This window comes from Lactuca saligna, chromosome 5 (genome assembly GCF_052625555.1).
Source record: "Lactuca saligna cultivar CGN05327 chromosome 5, ASM5262555v1, whole genome shotgun sequence".
Classification (NCBI taxonomy): domain Eukaryota; kingdom Viridiplantae; phylum Streptophyta; class Magnoliopsida; order Asterales; family Asteraceae; genus Lactuca; species Lactuca saligna.
The window spans coordinates 238,555,783-238,576,175 of record NC_136421.1 but is presented as its reverse complement, the minus strand read 5'-3'; the positions used below and the strand labels follow the sequence as shown (position 1 = coordinate 238,576,175).

Here is a 20,393-nt window from a genome sequence, read left to right as displayed (position 1 = left end):
CTCAAACCTTTACAATTTTCTTTTTTATCTTTCTACTACATTTCCTATCAAAAAAATTAAAAAATGTCATCGTTCGATTCTTCTGAAGACTTTGATGTTGTTGTCGCAACTACTAAATTGGCGGAGTAAACGTATGAAGCTGCATGGAGTAGCACAGTCGGAAGTGCTGAACGAAGAACCCAAAGATATGTTTATAGAAATCGTGAAGAAACAAACCAACGCTTGATACAAGACTACTTTCAAAAGAATGCTACTTTTCAAGGGTACTACTTCCGAAGGCGTTTCAGAATGTTCAAACTTTGTGCGAACGTATAGTCGAAGATCTAACGAGGGTGTGATTTTTCCAACAACATCCTGATGCTAGAGGTACACTCGGTTTCACTCATTTACAAAAATGCACAATTGCACTTCGTCAATTAGAATATAGCATCATGCCTGATGCGTTGGATGAGAGTTTTAGGATGTCCGCTTGGATTACACGAGATAATCTCCATTATTTTTGCAAAACTATTATTCAGCTTTATGAGCCAAAATATTTACGTAGGCCTATACATAATGACATCATCAAATTGCATTCTCCTCATGCTAGCGTACATGAATTTCCTGGAATGTTAGGAAGTTTAGATTGTCTACATTGGACATTAGAAAGTTGTCTTACCTCACATCATGGTCAATGCAATTTCCCCGAGGTGATCATGGTCATCCAACGATCATACTTGAAGCAGTGACATCATAAGAACTGTGTATTTGGCAAAAAAAATTTGGTTCTCTTGGTTCGCTTAACAACATTAATGTTCTTAATCATTTACCTATATTTTATCGTTCTTAATCGTTCCCTTATGGAATATCTGTAGACGTTTCTATGTTTTTTTATGCGTTCCCCCACGTTTAACGCGGGTCATAATATATATATATATATATATATATATATATATATATATATATATATATATATATATATATATATATATATATCAATTCATAAATACAAAGAAATATGAGTTCTCATATCTTCATGTTTTAATTAGAATAACAACTAAAAAGTCTTAGAATTATTAAACTAATATATTGATCGACAAATTTCTTGATACATATCGTTTGATGTGCACGTGATACATACATTAAAACTTAAAAATGAATACTAACTTCTCATTCCTTGTACTTGTACTGTTACCATTTGTTTCCTATAGCAACTTGCTAGGGGTGGACATCTTTTAATCCTTTTAGTGGTTTCAAAAAAAATACTATCAGAAGCGAGTGAGGCAACGGCCAAATGTCCACAAATTCAACTTATATTCATGTATAGTACATATTAGTTAAAAGTTTTGGTATATACCAAATACCAATATATACCAACCAAATTTGTTGGTAGCCAAATTAATTGGTGCCAAGTACACTTGGTACAATACTGGTAGCTAAAATCTTATACCAATTATAATTGGTATGGTACACGGTTTGAAGAAAAAAAACTTGGTACCGTACCAATTCCACCCCTACTAATTACAATAGCAATATTTAACGTTATTTAAATAATATCACCGTTGAAACACGAATTAACATTTATTCATCATCTAACATCTCCTGCAATCGTTTGAAGAATTGTAATTGTTTGAATAAGTGATTCGTATATAATAAGTATTTTTCGTATACAACAAAATATATATTAAAATGTTTTATCGTACAACTCTATAAGACATAATTTGTTGTGTATTGAGAATTGTTGTTATGTTCTCAATTTTTTTGCATTTTTCTCAAACTATAGTAATTTTTGAATTCAGATGATATATTTTCTGAAAATTTAAAATTATTTTATAATTTAATTTATAAGGTTAGATATTAAAGAATACAAAATACTTGCAACATTTTTATAAATACTTACAATACATTTCGTAACCTTACATTTTAATAAAATCATCATCTTATGTAAATGTTATGTAAGTAGTATAAGATATTATATGGAATAGTAAAAAAAAAAAAAAGGGGTTGTTATATGTAAAATATATTTAATAGGTAATAATGTATTAAACTAATTAAAGGGTTACAAAACTCTAATAAATAAATGAGTTAACTATAAATTTGGAGGTTATGTTCTACGGATAATGAAAATATAGAATCAAATATTAACTATTGAATCAAAAACCATATGAAAATAATTATGTTAATTTTTAGAAATTTTGTGTACTCATAATTGAAGATACAAATGTTGTTAAGGTTAAATGGAGTGATTTCGGTACCATCTTGGCATACTATGACTCACCTAGATAAACACCGGCGGCCACTTTGGCATGTCGAACTCGGTAAACAATTTGGTGAATCGGAGTAGAGGAGAGAGAAAAGGTTTTTACCACTTTCAAAAAATAATTCACTATTAGAAAACAAACTATTTCTTTTCAAAAAAAAATTTTAATTGTAAACCCTTTTCAACCAAAATAAATACAAACATCCCTCTTCATTTTTGACTAATATCAAACCTTTACTAATCATCTCTTTCAAACATTCAACAATCATAAACTTCTCTCAAAACGACTTCTTCAAACAATTGTCCATAGACACCGACTGAAGAGGTGGCTTTGGCCAGTGCATTGACTGATGTACAGGGGGACCCGATGGTTGATATCTACGATCATGGTCTTCTAACAATTCTACAATGAAATGGGTTAGGCTGCTACCGAAACAAAGAAAATCTAGGCACAAAACCCAAATGGCAGTGCACTTTAATGTTGTGTTTAACACTCCACAATGAAACGTAATTAGCCAAATGGTAAAAATGATGAAATGTTGTTGAAGAATGCTTTTGCAATTTTCCACCAAGAGAAACATTTACCTTTCTGGTATCTAGAGTTTTGACAAATTGTCAGGAAAACGTAAAATAACGCTAATATATGGATGGAAGTAGTATTACTTTTATGTTTTATGTTTTCTATATACTAAGTTCAAGTATCATATCTTTTATTGTCATCTTGTCATTTTAATGAAAATTTTGGTTTTATATTATTTATAATGTTTTAAATAATCAAAATTAAAAACAAATGTAACATTCCGCTAGCTTTAATGCCTTAAATTTGAGATGTGGACCTTCGCCATGTTACTTTTGCATTTTCAAAGACACATAATTCTACATTGAAACTACAACTTTTTCGACTAAGGGACCTGATACTTTCTTTCTTAGTCATCTACATCTAGATTTTTCCTATATTCTTTGTTAACACTAGCTTCAGTTTCATTATGAAAAAAAACTGAAATAGAGATGCCACCAAGTAAAGGAAATCACATGTTATTCTTGATGAAGATTTCATCATTTCTTTGAATTGAGAGTTGTGTCGATGCCTTCATCAATTAAATTAGGAGAAAAGTTGTTTTGGAGCTTTATAGTAGCAAGATTTCGTGGAGACGATTTGGGTTTTAGAAAAAGATAAATTAAGTATTTTTCTATTTTTTTTCCTATAAATCATCATATTCATTAACATGTGTGATATTAATATATTAAAATATCATTAAATGAACGTTAAATGTTACATATGTCATAATTTAATTTGGTAGGAGACTTTGTAGGAAAAAAAAGTAGGAATATATATATATATATATATATATATATATATATATATATATATATATATATATATATATATATAAAAGTTGGTTCACATATGAAATCTAGCAATTTATCCATTTTCCGTAAAGGAATAGAATGAAACCAAAATTCCATGTTCGGTTTTGAATTAGAGATGTTAAAAATGATGAATCGGCATCGACTATAACCCCTAGCCTTCCAGGCTAGCGATGTGGGTTCGATTCCCACTACGAGAGTAGCCTCTCTTATGGATTTATTCTATATATATATATATATATATATATATATATATATATATATATATATATATATATATATATATATATATATATATATATATATTATTAAATATTCTAATAAAGAGGACAAAGGTGTTCTAAACCTTTGATATATGTTCAAATCTTATTGGACACGATATAATAATTTGAGAGTAATTAAATCCATATTTCTTTTGTTTACTCTATATCAATTTTTGAGAGTTATTAAATCCATAGTTTATTTGTTTACTCTAAATCAATTGGTGAAATGATACAAATATATTTTGTATTTTTTTTTATAGAATACTAATATAAGGTTGATATTTTTGGCCATCCGAAATTCCAGCTATTCCTTACGTCTGCAATGTGTCACATAAAACATAAATCACAAAAAAACAAAAACAAATCAAATCCCAGGTCTCTGAAATAAATAAAAAAATATCTAGATGAAGAAAAACACAAAAACACACGCATGGTATATTTCTGGTCTTCAGTCTGAACTTCCCATTTTTATTGCCGAGTCCACTGCTTCATTTCTTCATAAATGTCCACTCCATCAACCGGAATCTCCTTTGATTCAGATCGCATCACATCCGACCACCGCCACCACCACCAATCGGAATTCATGGACTCCACCAGACACAACAGGTCGTCGTCATCACATTCGCCACCACCAAACACCATTCATTTCCCAGTCAACTACCTTAACCCTGACAAGTCTGATCATAAACGGATTAACGAAGTTGATTTTTTCAAGGATACGAAACACTATCCATCGAAGTCGATCAATTATGATCTTAATTGTAAGGAGGAGATTACTACACCTGCTATCGATTTGGATTTTAATGTCAATGTAAGATATGATGATCGTATTTTATTTTATTTTACTTTTTTCTATGAATTATGTTTCTTCTGTACTTTGTTGTAATCTATCGTTGACTCTATAGACTCGTTTGAATCTTCTCACTGGAAACACAAGCAGCGACCAATCTGTAATCGACGATTGCATCTCTCCTAGTTATGAAAATAAACGAGCTAACCATGAGGTGCGCATATTATACATACTTCTAAGAGCTCAATATGCATGATTTTAATTTGTCATGAGTCGAAATCTGAATTTTGTTGTAATCAAGCTATATCTTCGATAAGTACAGTTAGTTAGTGTTCAAGCGAAATTGAAGAGGATGAATGGCGAGAATCAACGGCTGAGAGAGGCGTTGAATCAAGTGATCCACAATTACAATGCACTGGAGAATCATCTCGCGATGATGATACACCAAAAACAAGGAGGTGAAAACCCTAATGGAGAAGGATCTAGAAAGCAGGTTATGGATCTGGGTTTAGCACATCCATCGAAAGCTGAAACCGATAAGAATTTGCAGTTGTCAACGTCAGAAGAAAGGAACCACGATGAACAATCGACGCGACCAATTCTTAACAACCAGAACACTGGAAATATAGATCAATCTTCTGATGAAGCACCAATTCGGAAAGCTAGGGTTTCTGTTCGTGCTCGATCAGAAGCTTCCGTGGTACGTAATTAATAAACAATATTAGAGATTCAGTTTTAATTTTCAATTCTCGGAATGACGACGTAATTCATTGAAGAATTTATTTCTTTGGTTTGCTTGTTAGATCGCAGATGGATGTCAATGGCGGAAATACGGTCAAAAAATCGCAAAAGGAAACCCATGTCCACGAGCATATTACCGTTGCACCATGGCAGTTGGTTGTCTCGTTAGAAAACAAGTAAGCAATTTCATTCTTATTTCTCAAAAAACGATCGTATCTGTGTTCGAATTTTCATGCATGTTTGATGAACAGGTGCAAAGATGTGCACAAGATAGATCGATCCTGATCACCACTTACGAAGGAAATCACAACCATCCTCTCCCGCCTGCCGCCATGGCAATGGCCTCCACCACCTCTTCCGCCGCCGGAATGCTACTTTCCGGGTCCATGCCAAGCTCCGACGGCTATTTAGGAAGAAATCTCCTCCCTTTCTCTTCTACAATGGCCACCATCTCAGCATCCGCCCCGCATCCGACCATCACTCTAGATCTCACTCAATCTCAAAACCCGTTACAGTTTCAACGGAGCCCCGGTCAGTTCCAAGAACCTTTCTCTAACCCGACCCACCTGCCCCATATTTTCGGGCAGTCTTTATACAACCACTCCAAATTCTCAGGTCTTCAAATGTCTGAAAACATGGAAACCAGCTCCCAACCAGGGCAACTGCTGCCACCTGCCGCGTTGACCGATACTGTTACAGCCCTCACGGCGGATCCAAATTTTACGGCCGCCCTAGCAGCGGCGATATCGTCTATTATTGGTGGCGGCGCCGGCGGGTCTCGTGAGAACAACAATGATGAAAATGTCAATGCCACCACCAGCAACAACAATGGTCATGGTAACGATAAAGTCAGCAATTCAGGTTTTCAAGGAAATTGAAATCCATGAGCTGGTTTTATTCAATTCTTTTTGTAGTTATCTTCCTTATTAATACACATGTTCCATATTTTATAAAGTATCTACTATTTAATGATAAAATAAATCACTTATTTAATTTAATGATACAATTAACAAGACACATGCGATGATTCAACCTAATTGATCGACGTGATAAGTTGGTTGTCGGGTGTAAACTTAACCACGATTTTGTTTCTAGCTTATGAGTCAACTATATTATTTATTGTGTTCTTTAATGATAATTTTTATAACATTTTATATTTAATATGGCCATTAGATTGGTAAAATAGAGTTATTAATTTGTACGTTTTTAGGCAAATATATAGGTCTTCTATTAAAGCGGTGATATTCATAAAACACTGATAACGACATGAAATGAATCCAAATCATTCTTGAAAGACTTTAAAACGATATCCTTGGCCGTCGACTTTGATACGGTGGCACCTCGATCTTGAGATACAAGTTGAAGTCAACTATATGATATTAGATTCATAGTTTTTATCTATAATAATAATATCATATCTCAATTGTGAAACATGGATTCCAAAAACAACACGATAACAATATTAAATACATAATGTTAACATATGTGTACAAAATGTATTTATGTATTCTCGTGTTTTATATTGACCCATAAGGTTCTTAGCCCATTGTCTTGCGTAGTGGCCTTTGTACTGTGTATATATATATTATTTGATAACGTATGTCTATTACTAAGGTTGTTGGGTATGAGCAATACGTTACTGTATGTTATCACATCCAAAAAATATGTTGGGTGTGAGCAATATGTTATCACATCCAAAAAATATTATATTATCATCCTAGTCATACATAGGTGTTATAACACCCAATGTGAAAATGGACAACATCAAATAACATATACCAACACCTCTTATTATTTTCTATTTAATTTTTTAATTTTATTTGTTGATGTTTTTAGTTTCTATATTTCCAATTTCTTTTTTATTTATGTTATAATATTTATAAGTATCATATAAATTAAATCATAAATTAAAAATAACATTTAAAAAGTAAAAAATAAAATTATAAATCCTACATTAAAAACAACATAAAAAAATTACAGCTAAGGATAAAAACATTTAAAAACCTAAAATCTATAAAAAGACGAAAAAAATTACATTTTTGATCTAAATTATTCATCTTCAGTGTTGTCGTAGATATGATCTGTCAAGTCTTTTCGAAGTTGTTTGTGTTTTCGTTGGTCTTGAATATCAACAACTTTATGTAAATATTCAGTTGTCCTTTATTGAAATGGAATGTGTGCAGGTTCCGTAGGCAAATACTCTGCAATGTTTCATCATTTATCTCCAATCACCATTTTATGCATAATGATAAATGCATACATAATATCTCGTAGAGTGTCTAAGTCATATGGTCGTGTCGCATGTTAAACTATGTGTCATTTTACTTTCAGAACTCCGAAAGCACATTCCACGTCCTTACGTGCTCCTTTTTGTCTTCTCTTGAAAAATTTATCTCTTGGTTCCATCGGGTGTCGAAACGCCTTCACAAACGTGGAATGTGGTGGGTATATTCCATCCATGAGGTAATACCCGAACTTATACGCATGGTCATTTACTGTGAAAGGATCATCCGATGTCTTTCCTGTCAAAAGATCCTAAAATATTTGTGACTGATCAAGAACGTTTACGTCATTGTTATTACCCGCAACACCAAAAAAAGTATGTCAAATCCATAAGTCTTATGACACAACAACCTTTAATACTAACGAAGGTCATGCGAGATGACCACTCGTGTATTGACCTTTCCATGCCATAGGATAATTTCTTCATATCCACTTTGTGCAATCAATGCTTCCAGACATACCTAGAAAACCATGACCTTCTTCGTATGTCGCATATAGTTGTTGCATGTCATTCAATGAAGGTTTGCGCAAGTATTTGTCACCGAAGGTTTCGATAACACCTCTCGCCAATCTATATATACAAACTTTATCGTGTAGTTTACTCTAACATTCTCATATAGTTATCAATAGAATTGGGCGACTCCCCTAACGCCATAAACTTGATTGCAACAACACATTTTTGCAACCCTGTGAAATCTTATTACCTCTCGCATCATACCTCATTTGGAAATATTCATACCTAAATAAACATTTAATTTTGAAAACAATTATTTAATAATCTAAAGAACATATATTTAATTTTTAAAACAATTATTTAATAATCTAACGAACATATATTTAGTTTTTAAAACAATTGTAATTATGGTACCTGCTTTCCATTGCATTGACTATTCATTGAAACATATTTTTCCGCAAACGAAACATTCTTTTAAAATAACTAGGTTGGTAGACATAATTATCCGCAAAATAATCGTGTAATAGACGTCTATTCTCTTATTCACGATCTTTGTTCAACGCTCCACGTCTGGTCAGTAATGAAGCTGACTCTGGGGGTAGCATGTTTGTAACATATCGGTACAACATACCTATGATGTCACAACTAGAAATTTTGTGTCTTGTAATCACTACACTCAAGTAAAATGTAGAATCAAAAACTTAAGAGCATGTATGATGCTTACTCTATGACAACAAAACTTCAATCCAACACACCATACAAGTACTACAAATAGTCAACAAGCAATTGGAAACCCTAGAAGTTCTTGTTAGGTCCATTTTGGGCTAGGACTTCCTTATTGGACTCAATGGACCAATAAGCTTCCAATTTGACTATCATGGGATTAGAACCTTTAAATGGGCTCTAATTGGATCCACATTCATTTATTTCAACATTTTGGGCCATATTGGGCCTCAAATGAATTAAATTAAATACTATGAACCATAATTAACCTAAACTAGCCCAACAAAGTATAAAAATCTCACTTATATTTTATAGGACCAACAATCATTCAACTTAACTCCTATATGGGCTTAGGGGCAATAAAGCCCAAAAATCTCTTTTCCCCTCTCCAATCTCAGCCCAAGCCCAAAGAAAAGAAAGAGTTGACCTTTGTTGCCACCTCACAATTATTCAAGGGTCTTCCATGCATCTTGTCCCATATATCCATGCATACATCACTTCAAGCTCTCTCTTCTTCTCCCTCTTTCTCATTCTCGGCCGAACACACACACATACACTCACAAAAATTCATTTCATCCTTCTAAGTTTTGAAGAACATCTCCTCCCTCCCTCTTCTAAATTTTCAAGATTTAAGGTCATTCCAAGGAGATTTTTCACAAGGACTACCATCCAAGGTAATTTTATACTTAAATCTATGATCTAGGTTCCTTGATTTATCAAACCTCTCATCTTAACTCATAAAAATTTATGGTCTAACTCCCTAGAACCATCTAAGTCCGAAAATCTCCTCAAGAAGTTGCTAGGGCCGAAAACAACATCAAACTTCTTCCATTCTCCTCCAAAACCGAAACCACACCCAAAGGTGAGCTTCATACCCCCTATTTTTCGGTTTTTATAAGTTTTGTGGGGGGGGGGGGAATACAAGCAAATGTGTAGATCTATGAGTATATGTATGCTTTGTATGATTTCTATGTTTGTTTACATGTTCTTATGTGATTATGGTGTTGAAACTAGTCAAAAAAGTCCTTAAAATCGAGATTTGCATTAGGATGTATGAAACAAGTGTTAAACATATTATTACACACAAATCATTTCTAGAAAAATAACCAAGTTGGTTAATATGAACTCATTGGGCTAAAAATCCCATTTTTAGACTCAAAATGTTAAAAATATAAGGTTAAAGGGCCCAAAATGACAAAATACAAATTCTGATGGATGAAATGAGTCAAAACAGTTTCAATAAGGTATTTTTCTGGAAATATTCTCTTTGAAGGATTAAATGTGAAATTTTTAAGCATAATGGGCCAAAAATGAATTTTTCGGTCCAATAAAGCCCAATACGCAAGATTTTCAAATTAGAGGGGCTGAAACTGTGATTTTCTGTAAAACAGGGGACTACTAATGCTCCAAGTCCAATTCAAGGGTTAAAAATGCTTTTCATATTTAAAAGGGACCAAAAATGCAAAAAATTTCTATTTTGGGCCAAAAGTGTAAAAACTGCGAATATAAGGGTTTCAGCCGAGAAAAAATTCATTTGGTGGACTAAAACTGTTTTTCAAATAACTTTGAGCTGAAAAATAACTTTTCTACAAGTTTTGATACTAAAGTGTCAAGAAAAATGGTTTGAGGACTAAAATAGAACTTTATTTTATACAAAGGGTTAAATGTGTAAATTATCTAAAAGAAAGGGGCTGCAATAATGAAACATCCTAATGTTTTAAACAATAAATCCGTCATGATGAAATACTAGCACCTCGACTATTGGCAAATTATAATACACCTTCAACACCAAAAATCGTATCCAAACGAATTGATTCGGTCTCGAATCAATAATGAATCCGAAATTACTAACACGGCGAAACTTCAATACACACGCGGAAATTTCGGGAAGTCAATACACACGTGAGAATACACCAGACGTCGATACACCATCTTTGGGCCCAAAAGTTTCAAATCGTGTTTGTCGGGCCTAGCTAGCCCAATGACGTGATCTTTAGGCCCGAAGGAAACTCGCTTACATGTAGTTGGGTCTTATATGACCTAATTTCGTGTAAAAGGACTTTTACAGGCTTTGTGCTGTTGGACCCCAAGGGCCCTCTGGTGCCGCTAGTAAAGTCGAGAATTCACCAAATGCGAGTCGGGCTAAGGGCCCTTCGCATTCACGATAGTCTTGAATGACTTACGGAAAATATCGGGGCTTCGCACCCTCTTTTCCTCCTTGGTTGTGGGGCTACACGAAGTCCGGGTGTTTGGATTAAGTGAATAGTGCGAGCGACGCCTAAGGGATCGTTTGTATGGTTGTAAACTAGTCATTTTCATTAATGTGTGTTTATAACAATTCACAACCCCTAATTAATCCAACGTCACCGGGACTCAACGAATACACCTGTCGTAACGAAATAACAAGACATAAATCATTTGATGCAAAGTATTAGGAAAACATCGGGTTTTCCTAGGATTTTCAATTAATACACCTACGAGTTACATACCGAGTTTTAAAAACCGTACTTTTACATTTATAGAAACAAACAAACATACTTACGGATCTTCACACTTTTTATACTAAGTTCTTTTCAGAAAATATCGGATTTTCTGGTGATTTTCAAAGCAATACAAACCACTATATTTCAAACATTACTTATGAACTCACCAACATTTCATATGTTGACGTTTTTCAAAATACTTGTATTCTCAGGTAACAGGTAAATCTAAAAGGAAAAATATACTCAGTAACGTCTTGCTGTTGTCTTAATTAGTACCGAACAATTTACTTTTGAGCATGTAATATTATGGATCAATGTACTGAATGTAAACGCTACCAGTTGTAATATTCCAATGCTTGGTATTGTATGATGTTATGTTTCATGTATATTCATTGTGATGATATTCAATTGAGTCACAATAGCCCTCGGGCGTTTCCGCCGTCTGGTTCGGGGGTGTGACATATGAACATATTATCCTCATCGATATCATGATTATATGGATGAAACGGATCAAATGATCCATTTTTTTTAATTAAATAGAGTACTAGAAAAGAAAATGAAATTGAAAGAAATAGGAATTGTTGAAAGAATTTGTTGAGTTTTGTAGGTAAAATGGAGACAAAAATGTTGTGTATTTATATTAATGTAGATTTCTTTTAAAAATATTGGTGACCGTTTGCAAAAGGTCGTAAATGTGACCATTCCAATCAAATGTGTTGTTTCCTCCCGTTACCACCATAATATGTGTTACCATAACACCAAAAAATGCAAGGGGTGTAGAGGTCGTTATGACGCCGTTTTTTGACGTCCATGTCTGATTAACGGGAACACCCGTTTCCCATTGTGAGTGGTATAATATCTGATCATCCGTATCTTTGATCATTCATCTCGACCGCCCAATTATAATAAATGGCGGAGATTATTCTACATCCATAGTGTCAGCTATAACGTATGATCACTTGGATGAGCTGAAGAAAAAAATTGTCGGCTACACCTAATGAACATGAATAGCTATGTATCGGCTCCATCATGAAAACTTGGATATAAAAAACTATTTCATAACCTCTAGTACATATGGTTTTGAAACGCAATGCTACAACCTCTCAAGTATGGAACAATCTTGAAAAATTGTTTCATGATAATAAAGATGAAAAGGTCATTCAACTTGTTAGCAAGCTTCAAACCATCTCCATTGTTGATTCTTCTATAATTGACTAGCGTACCAAAATCAAAGCCATTTACGGTCTATCCCCGAAATATAACTATATTTCAAGTCTCATGCGCCACCGGCCACCGCTCCTAACTTTTCTCGAGATCTACACGATGTACCATTTTAAGAGCAATAAATGTGTCTAAGTATGTCAATTAATCAACATAATATAATTACTAAAATTCTAAAATGTCTAAATCTATCAAATGACCTATTCATTTTAACCATTTTAACCGGAAACTATCAAGTCGGAAGCCCCCTTATGGAAAATTTATGGATCCCCTTCCGCTCCACTCTCTATTATATTAACTTATGAATTTCATGAACCAAAATATTAATAAAAAAAATTCATTCAGTTTGTCATAATTATTAAAAATAAATTTACTTACATAACTTAGAGAAATCAAGCTAGCCTATTAAACCATAGGAAAGATGACACATTAGCCCAACAATATATTTCAAATTTTTCCATTTGTTTCTTAACTTATTTTCATGCTTTATAAGGGAATAAACTTGTTTTTGTCGGGTCTAATTGGTCATTTTGGAAAAAATGAAGGGTTGAATGGGTAAGTCGGTGACTTCTTTTCCACCTCATTTAAGGCGTCGACGTGTAATTGTTGACTATGTCAAATGAGACAATATCGATACTTTAATCATCCTTTCTCCTTTGACTCGACTGTATCTATTTCCTTCCTTCATTTACTTTCCTCAAACATGGATGTTTACATCATTATGGATGTGCACTTCCAAGGTATCTTTTCCAAGTACCCTATACGATCCACCGAAGATATTATTTAGAGGGTGGTGAACATTGATTTCACAAGCATGGAAAAGGACGAGTGCTACACGCTCATGGAAAGATTCAAAAGAGAAAATTGTGAAAATCTCCATTACTACCTTCCTAGTATTGATTTTCCAATAGGTTTGAGGTTAATTAGCAATGAACTTGATTACGCCAAATTTATAGCCATTGCTTATGAACGTGGTGTTGAAATCCCAATGTATGTAGACCATTTTGGTAAAACTAACATGTATGAGTGGTTGGATGAAGAAATAGAAGAAGTAGTAGATAATACAAAAGAAGAAGTAGCTAATGATATACATGATGATGCTGAAACATGTGAGATAGGACATTAAGATGAAAACATCAATCCTTGTTTTTTAAAAAAGAATAATACCTCAGATTGTGAGATGGGTAAGGATATAGGTCATCCTGAACCTGTTGATGCTGACATGGTTGAGAATGAAGCTTAAGAAGTTGATGTTGTTGATCATTTGCCATAAATTTTCAATGAAGATCAACACTGGAATGAGCAGCAACTTGTGTTAGGTATGAGGTTTCAGAATCCTAAATAAAGCAAGCACATGCTATGTAATTATGTAGTTACAAGTGGTTATCAACTATATTTTATCAAAAATGATAGTAGAAGGCTATTAGTTAAATGTTGTGATGGTAACTATACTTTTAGGATTTAGGGGTCACAAATGGTGATGATCGGTTTTTCCAGATCAAGTCTCTTAAAAGTGAGCATAATTGTTATAGGAAATTCAAATTTGGCTCAATTGTCACTTAATGATAGATAGAAATTCATTTCACTCAATAATTTGTAAGCAACCAGAAAATGATCGCCTGAATTATATAGAGAGACCAATGACGATCCTAGACAGGAGGACGAAGACTCTGCGAAACAAGGTGGTGGATCTGGTATGGTGCAGTGGTAACACCGAAATGGTTCTAAATGGATGTGGGAGCCTAAGAACGAGATGAGGAATCATTATCTAGAGTTATTCATGGCAGAAGACTTTAAGGATGAAGTCTAATTCAAGTAGGGGAAGAATTCTAACACCCGATTTAAGGTACTTTTCATTTTTTAACATTGGTGTATAAATAGTTTGCAAATTCGGTCCCTAGGGGACATTGTTTCCATTTTTGGAAAAGAGGGAGTACGTTGGGCATACTCCTCATATATTGGGTGTACGCACCCAGGGGACAAACCCGAATTTTTAGGGTTTGGACACTATTTAAGCAACATTATGACCCATGATTCTCTCATTTATGAGCGTCCATTAACCTTTGAGCCTCATTTCGAAACGCTAACCCATCTAGATAAGATTTAACACTCTTTCTATGTGTTTAGTGTGTGTGTTGGGGAACTTTGAGAATGAAGAGCTTTGAAGAAGGAGCTTTGATCAAGGGAGTGCTTGTAGATCCAAATTCCACTCATCATTTCTAGCTTCATTAAGGTATAAAGCTTGGAATTTTCTCATTGAACGCTTAGATCTAGTCTTTATGGAGTTTTGGTCACTTTTGGTCCCAAGAATGAGATCTAGTTGGAATTCTTCCAATCCAAAAGTTATAAGTTGCTTCTATTGATGTTCTGAGGTCCCTAGTCCATAAAGTTAGCATCTTGATGGTTGTGGATCAACCATGCATGTTTTTATGTCAATTTGGTGAAAGTAGAATGCTAAACCTAGGGTTTGAGTTCTTTTGAGCCACACAAAAGCTTCAAGTTAATGACTTTATTAATTAAGATGTTCTACAAGTCTTGGATATGAAGTTTGGACGTTTGGTAGCTAAGTGCTTAAATAGAAAGGTGCTTAATGGTCGTGTACTTTGTATGTACACGTTCCAAGATCCGACCACGCACGCAACCTAGTATGTTGGGCGTACGTCTGGTACGTACAGCGTACCAGACCTAGTTTTGGGCTTTGTGGTTTGGGGCATATTTGAACTATTAGGGTTTTGGGCCTTGTTGGGCTACTAGCCTTTCTGAATTTGGGCCATTGTTAGACTTTGGGCCATTATGAATTTGGTTCGATTATAGGCTTTAGGTAACTATTAGGAAATTGGGCCACTATTGGGATTTTAGTGCCATTGAGTTTGGGCCTCGAATATTGGACCAAGTGAGGAAAGGGTAAAATTGTCTTTTACCCTGGGTGTTGGACCAATGAATTAGATTCCTAGTTATGGATTATGACCCAATTATTTATTGGAGTTTTATTTGGTTGGTTAGTGTGGGGATTCTCCGGTTTATCAGCCTAAGCATCTATTTCACTGATAACATACGAAGATGAGTTTCCTCACAATACTGTAGGACATAAGGATATGCTATGTGCTAGTAGTCTTTGTGACTCATGTTGTATTTGTTGTATGTTTATGTACCTATTTGCTATATGTATGTGTGGTGAAATAGACCCGACACAGCCTTGAGTTGGCAAATGAGTTGTAAAAGACTTGGGGGTAAAATAGACTTCGCATAGCCTTGAGCTGGCAAATGAGTTGAAATAGACTCGGGGGTGAAAAAGACCCAGCACAGCCTTGAGCTGGCATATATGTATGGTGTACGGTATTTTAGGGAACCCACTAAGTTTTATGCTTACAGTTTGAAGTTTATGTTTCAGGTACTTCCGGATCGAAGGGGAAGAGCTTGGGATGACCACATCCCACACACCTGAACTTTTTCACTTATTTGACTCTGATGTGTTTTGGATAATTATGAATACATTATGATTTCCATTTAGTTTTACTAAACACGTTTGGTAATGTTTTAATTAATATAAAAATAAAAAATTTTGGTTTTGAATTTCGGGACGTTACACTATGTTACTTCAAAAAAAAACCATAGTTTCAAACCATTTAAAAACATAATGGAAGTAAGTTTTAAAAAGTAAAACACCAAAAGTAACCCCTCTTACCAAGGACAATCTCCTAAGTTTCATGCACTAGTCATATGGCACAAAAGAAAGAAGAAACAAATGTCAACCTCTACTAAGTGGGTTTAATAATGGTCGCACAAAGAAACATACAATCTGAAAGCGGGTCAATCATTCATATTACAATTCTACACATAATGATATTCAAATATCACATAAAATCAAATTCATCAGCATGGCATGTAATCAATTCCTTTATCACATAAATCATCAAATTTTTCTTTGTAATATAATTAATTAACATCAATTTCTTTTTATATTATATTACCATCAATCTCATCAAACCCAACTTCTATAGGAAAGTGTCTCTTAGTTCACCCTATCCTAAGAGGATTGCCATGTTCATTACTCGTGTACCTGGTCAGTTAAAAGCTCTAAGTGGATCTTGATTTCCACCTGAAACACTAACCCCGAATCACCACTTTTGCTACTCTAACTTGCGGGATACAAGTACTCTCTGTTGTTGATAAGGATTTAATATTGCGGTGTCGTCCATCTAAAATAACTCCCAATCCAACTTGATGCTTGATCTAGTCCCATCTACGGACCAACATCATTACAATCCTCAAACACCGTAATGCATGAGTACCGTGTTTTATAATATTTTCTAGATGGACCGCATGACTAGCCTCTAAATTGGCTTAAGCTCTTCATATATCTACTCTACTGAAAGGTCTAGTATGATCTAGAGTCATATTAAAGTGATATTAGTAATTAACATATGATACTAATGGGTCACACTAACAATAATTTGATATAATTGATTATTTATTAGAAATTGATTTTAATAAATATTCAATAATCTTATAATTGAATTGGGAATTATTTATATCTAGGAAATAATTAATTTCATTAGCAAGTAACACATTATTTCACAAAATATTATTTAAAAAGTAATGCACAAAATTTTGGACTTGGAAAGCCTTTTTTCTTTTAGCAAAAGACAAGGTTTATATCTTATAAACTTTGAGTTTATAAAATATAAACTATTCTTTTCTCTTTTCACTTTATAGTCAGCCATACTAGGGGGAAAAGAGAGACATGTTTTTCTTATTAGTTTAATCAAAATAAGTCAAAGCATGGTGCATGCATGGAACAAGCTTGTCTAAAGTACTTATTGGATAAAGACCTTTAGATTAAGTGTATGCTTTATATAGATTGCAGTCTTGCAATTTTGTACTTACTTCCTTGTTGCAAAACTGAGAGCATAAACTCCATCTCCATCTCTTCTCTATCCTTTGAAGTTCTTGAAGATTTGTTACTTGTTTTTCCTCTCTTAGGAAATATACTTGGGTATTTGTTCTAAGCTTTATATTTAAGAGTTTATGGACTAGCATCTACATCAAATTGAGTCATTATTGGTGTCTCAAAGGTTCCACATTCTTCATCAACTTCCAAGCCTCCCAAGAGGACCCAAAGAACTAAAAAGGTTGTTATTTCTTCATCTAATATAATATATCTATATAGCTTAGCTTGGAGGTTTTCTTAATCCATCTTATCCTAAAAAAAATGTGTAGAGCTTGAGATCCTCTTATGGATATAAAGCAAACATCTCAATGTTATAATCATCATTTTATGTAAAACTACAAGGTATGTTTTTATTTCAAAATGAATGGAACATGTATGTTTACTAAGAACTAGTGGGAGTATATTTATATTCCTAATCTTGTATGAATGGGACGTACTCAATCATTTGAAATCACATTCTGGCTAAGCAAGGTTGTTTTCACATTGACTCGGAAAATATTTCTAAAATAAAATACTTAGGAAAAAGAAGATACATTTTTGGAATTTAAAATCTATAATGGATAGATAAAGTAAATGTTAAAAGTTTCATGTCCTTATACATATATGGGCAATATCTTGAAAGGGATCAAGACACAAGACTCTTTTGTATACCTCTTGGCATTGTTATACGGCACCATTTTTAGCTAGCCTCAAAAGTACATAGCTCATAGGCTTGAACTAGGTGAAATGATTTATACTCTTTTTTCTTGGAAAATGAATTCATAATTTCTGCCATATTATGCATGGTACATGGTATTTGATCATGTTGTAAGCATGTCATAGGATACTAATTGAATGCATGGTTAAGTCACTAGATGATTAAGAGACAATTCTAAGAGTACTTTAGAAGAACTAAGAGAATGTGTATGATACTATCAGTTTATAACTGATCTTTATGAAAAGAGCTACACAAGATGTTAATTTCTAAACAAATATAAATACTTATGAATTATAATTGGATTTTAACTTCATTATGGAATGAAGTGTAAGTTATGTTGGAATGAAGTCCAAGAAAAAAAACAATGATACAATATACTATACAATAAGAATATACTACTTTAGAATTTGAATTCAAATATGATTGGATGAATGGGATCATTAGAAAACCATGTTGATTTCTGCCATTAAAGGATCACATAGAAATCTTGTGACTTCAATAGTATACTTAATCAAGCTAAGAGACTCTATGTCACGAAATAACACCAATCATATTCTCCAAGATTTTTACTATACTTAGAGTAAAGTTAAGTATGGAAATGATAGTATTTGCAAAATTCATTCAAATTAAATTTTGTCAGATCGATTGATAACGTCATTCTTGTGAACTAAGTATGAATGATCACACTTCAGCTACAAGACTTAATTATTCTAGAAATGGGTTTCTGATTTGGATTTAGTATTTGAATATTGGAACATTACAACAACTATTAGATACTGTTATAATATATTGGGATACAGTCATCACATTCATACTTTTTGTGTTCTATATTAACATGTTTAATCCATGAATAATGTTATTATTCTAAAAATTCATAGTCGATTATAATTGTGGGAGAAATTATAAAGTAAGACTAATATGAATTGAATTGGTTGACTCTCACTAGATGAAAGAAGGCAAGTGGTTGTAACCAAGTTTCATAGATACTTGTCAGAGAACTAGTATTGAACTGACCTGCATCAAGATCATCTCATGGATCTCTATCATCTGTGATACTTGATTAAAAGGTACTATCTTTATATCCTTCACACCTGAGATACATAGTGGGACTTAAGTGTAGGGAGTACTATGCTTTGATATGCTAAAATGTTGTTCCTTAATCGGCAGTTATAAAGTCTATTTTTAGGTATGGTGTGAACTATGCAAGAGGATTATGTAGTAAAGATAGGGTTTGTTCCTCTTATGTGTTGAGAATTAGACATATAAGGCGCCTTACCAAAAGTTGAACAACTAATGAGATTGGTCGCGATCCATATCTCATGTTCAACATGATGTATGTAGCAAAGGAATAACTGATAAACTTACCTTATACACCAATTGTAGCTTTGAGCTCTTTGGGAATTGGGCGTTGATAGAATGGTACAAAGTCGTAGGTTGTTGGGGGCAGTGAAATGTTGCTAGACATTCACCACTATCTATATCAGTTTAATATGAGTATTCCGCAAGTGGGAGATTGAAAGGTCTAGTATGTTCAAGAGTCATATTAAATTGATATTGTTAATTAACATATGATACTAATGGGTCACACTAACAACGACTTGATATAATTGATTATTTATTAGAAATTGATTTTAATAAATATTCAATAAAACTCTTATAACTAAATTGGGAATTATTTATTTCTAGGAAACAATTAATTTTCATTAGCAAGTAACACATTATTTCATAAGGTATGAATTAATAATTCATGTACAACATTTTGGACTTGGAAATCCTTTTGTCTTTTAGCAAAAGACAATGTTTATATCGTATAAACTTTGAGTTTATAAAATATGAACTATTCTTTTCTCTTTTCACTTTATGGTAGGCCATACTATTGGGAAAAGAGAGACATGGTTTTCTTATTACTTTAATCAAAAGAAGTCAAAGCATAGTGCATGCATGGGATAAGCTTGTCTAAAGTGCTTATTGGATAAAGACCTTTAGATTGAGTGTATGCTTTATATAGATTTCACTCTTGCAATTTTGTACTTACTTCCTTCTTGAAAAACCGAGAACATAAACTCCCTCTCCATCTATTCTCTATCCATTGAAGTTCTTGAAGACCTGTTACTTGTTTTTTCTCTCTTAGAAAATATACTTGGGTATTTTTTTCTAAGCTTAAGATTTAAGAGTTTATG

General features: G+C 33.4%; 1 protein-coding gene across 1 annotated transcript; it reads left to right on the top strand.

The window, feature by feature from the left end:
- Positions 1-4,301: 4,301 nt before the first annotated feature.
- Positions 4,302-6,486, top strand: LOC145046771 (WRKY transcription factor 6-like). Its single transcript, XM_078995040.1, has 5 exons — positions 4,302-4,681; positions 4,776-4,874; positions 4,983-5,360; positions 5,464-5,577; positions 5,653-6,486. Exons 1-5 carry the CDS (start codon positions 4,373-4,375, stop codon positions 6,277-6,279), a joined length of 1,527 nt encoding a protein of 508 aa, XP_078851166.1. The 5' UTR covers positions 4,302-4,372; the 3' UTR covers positions 6,280-6,486.
- Positions 6,487-20,393: the final 13,907 nt, after the last annotated feature.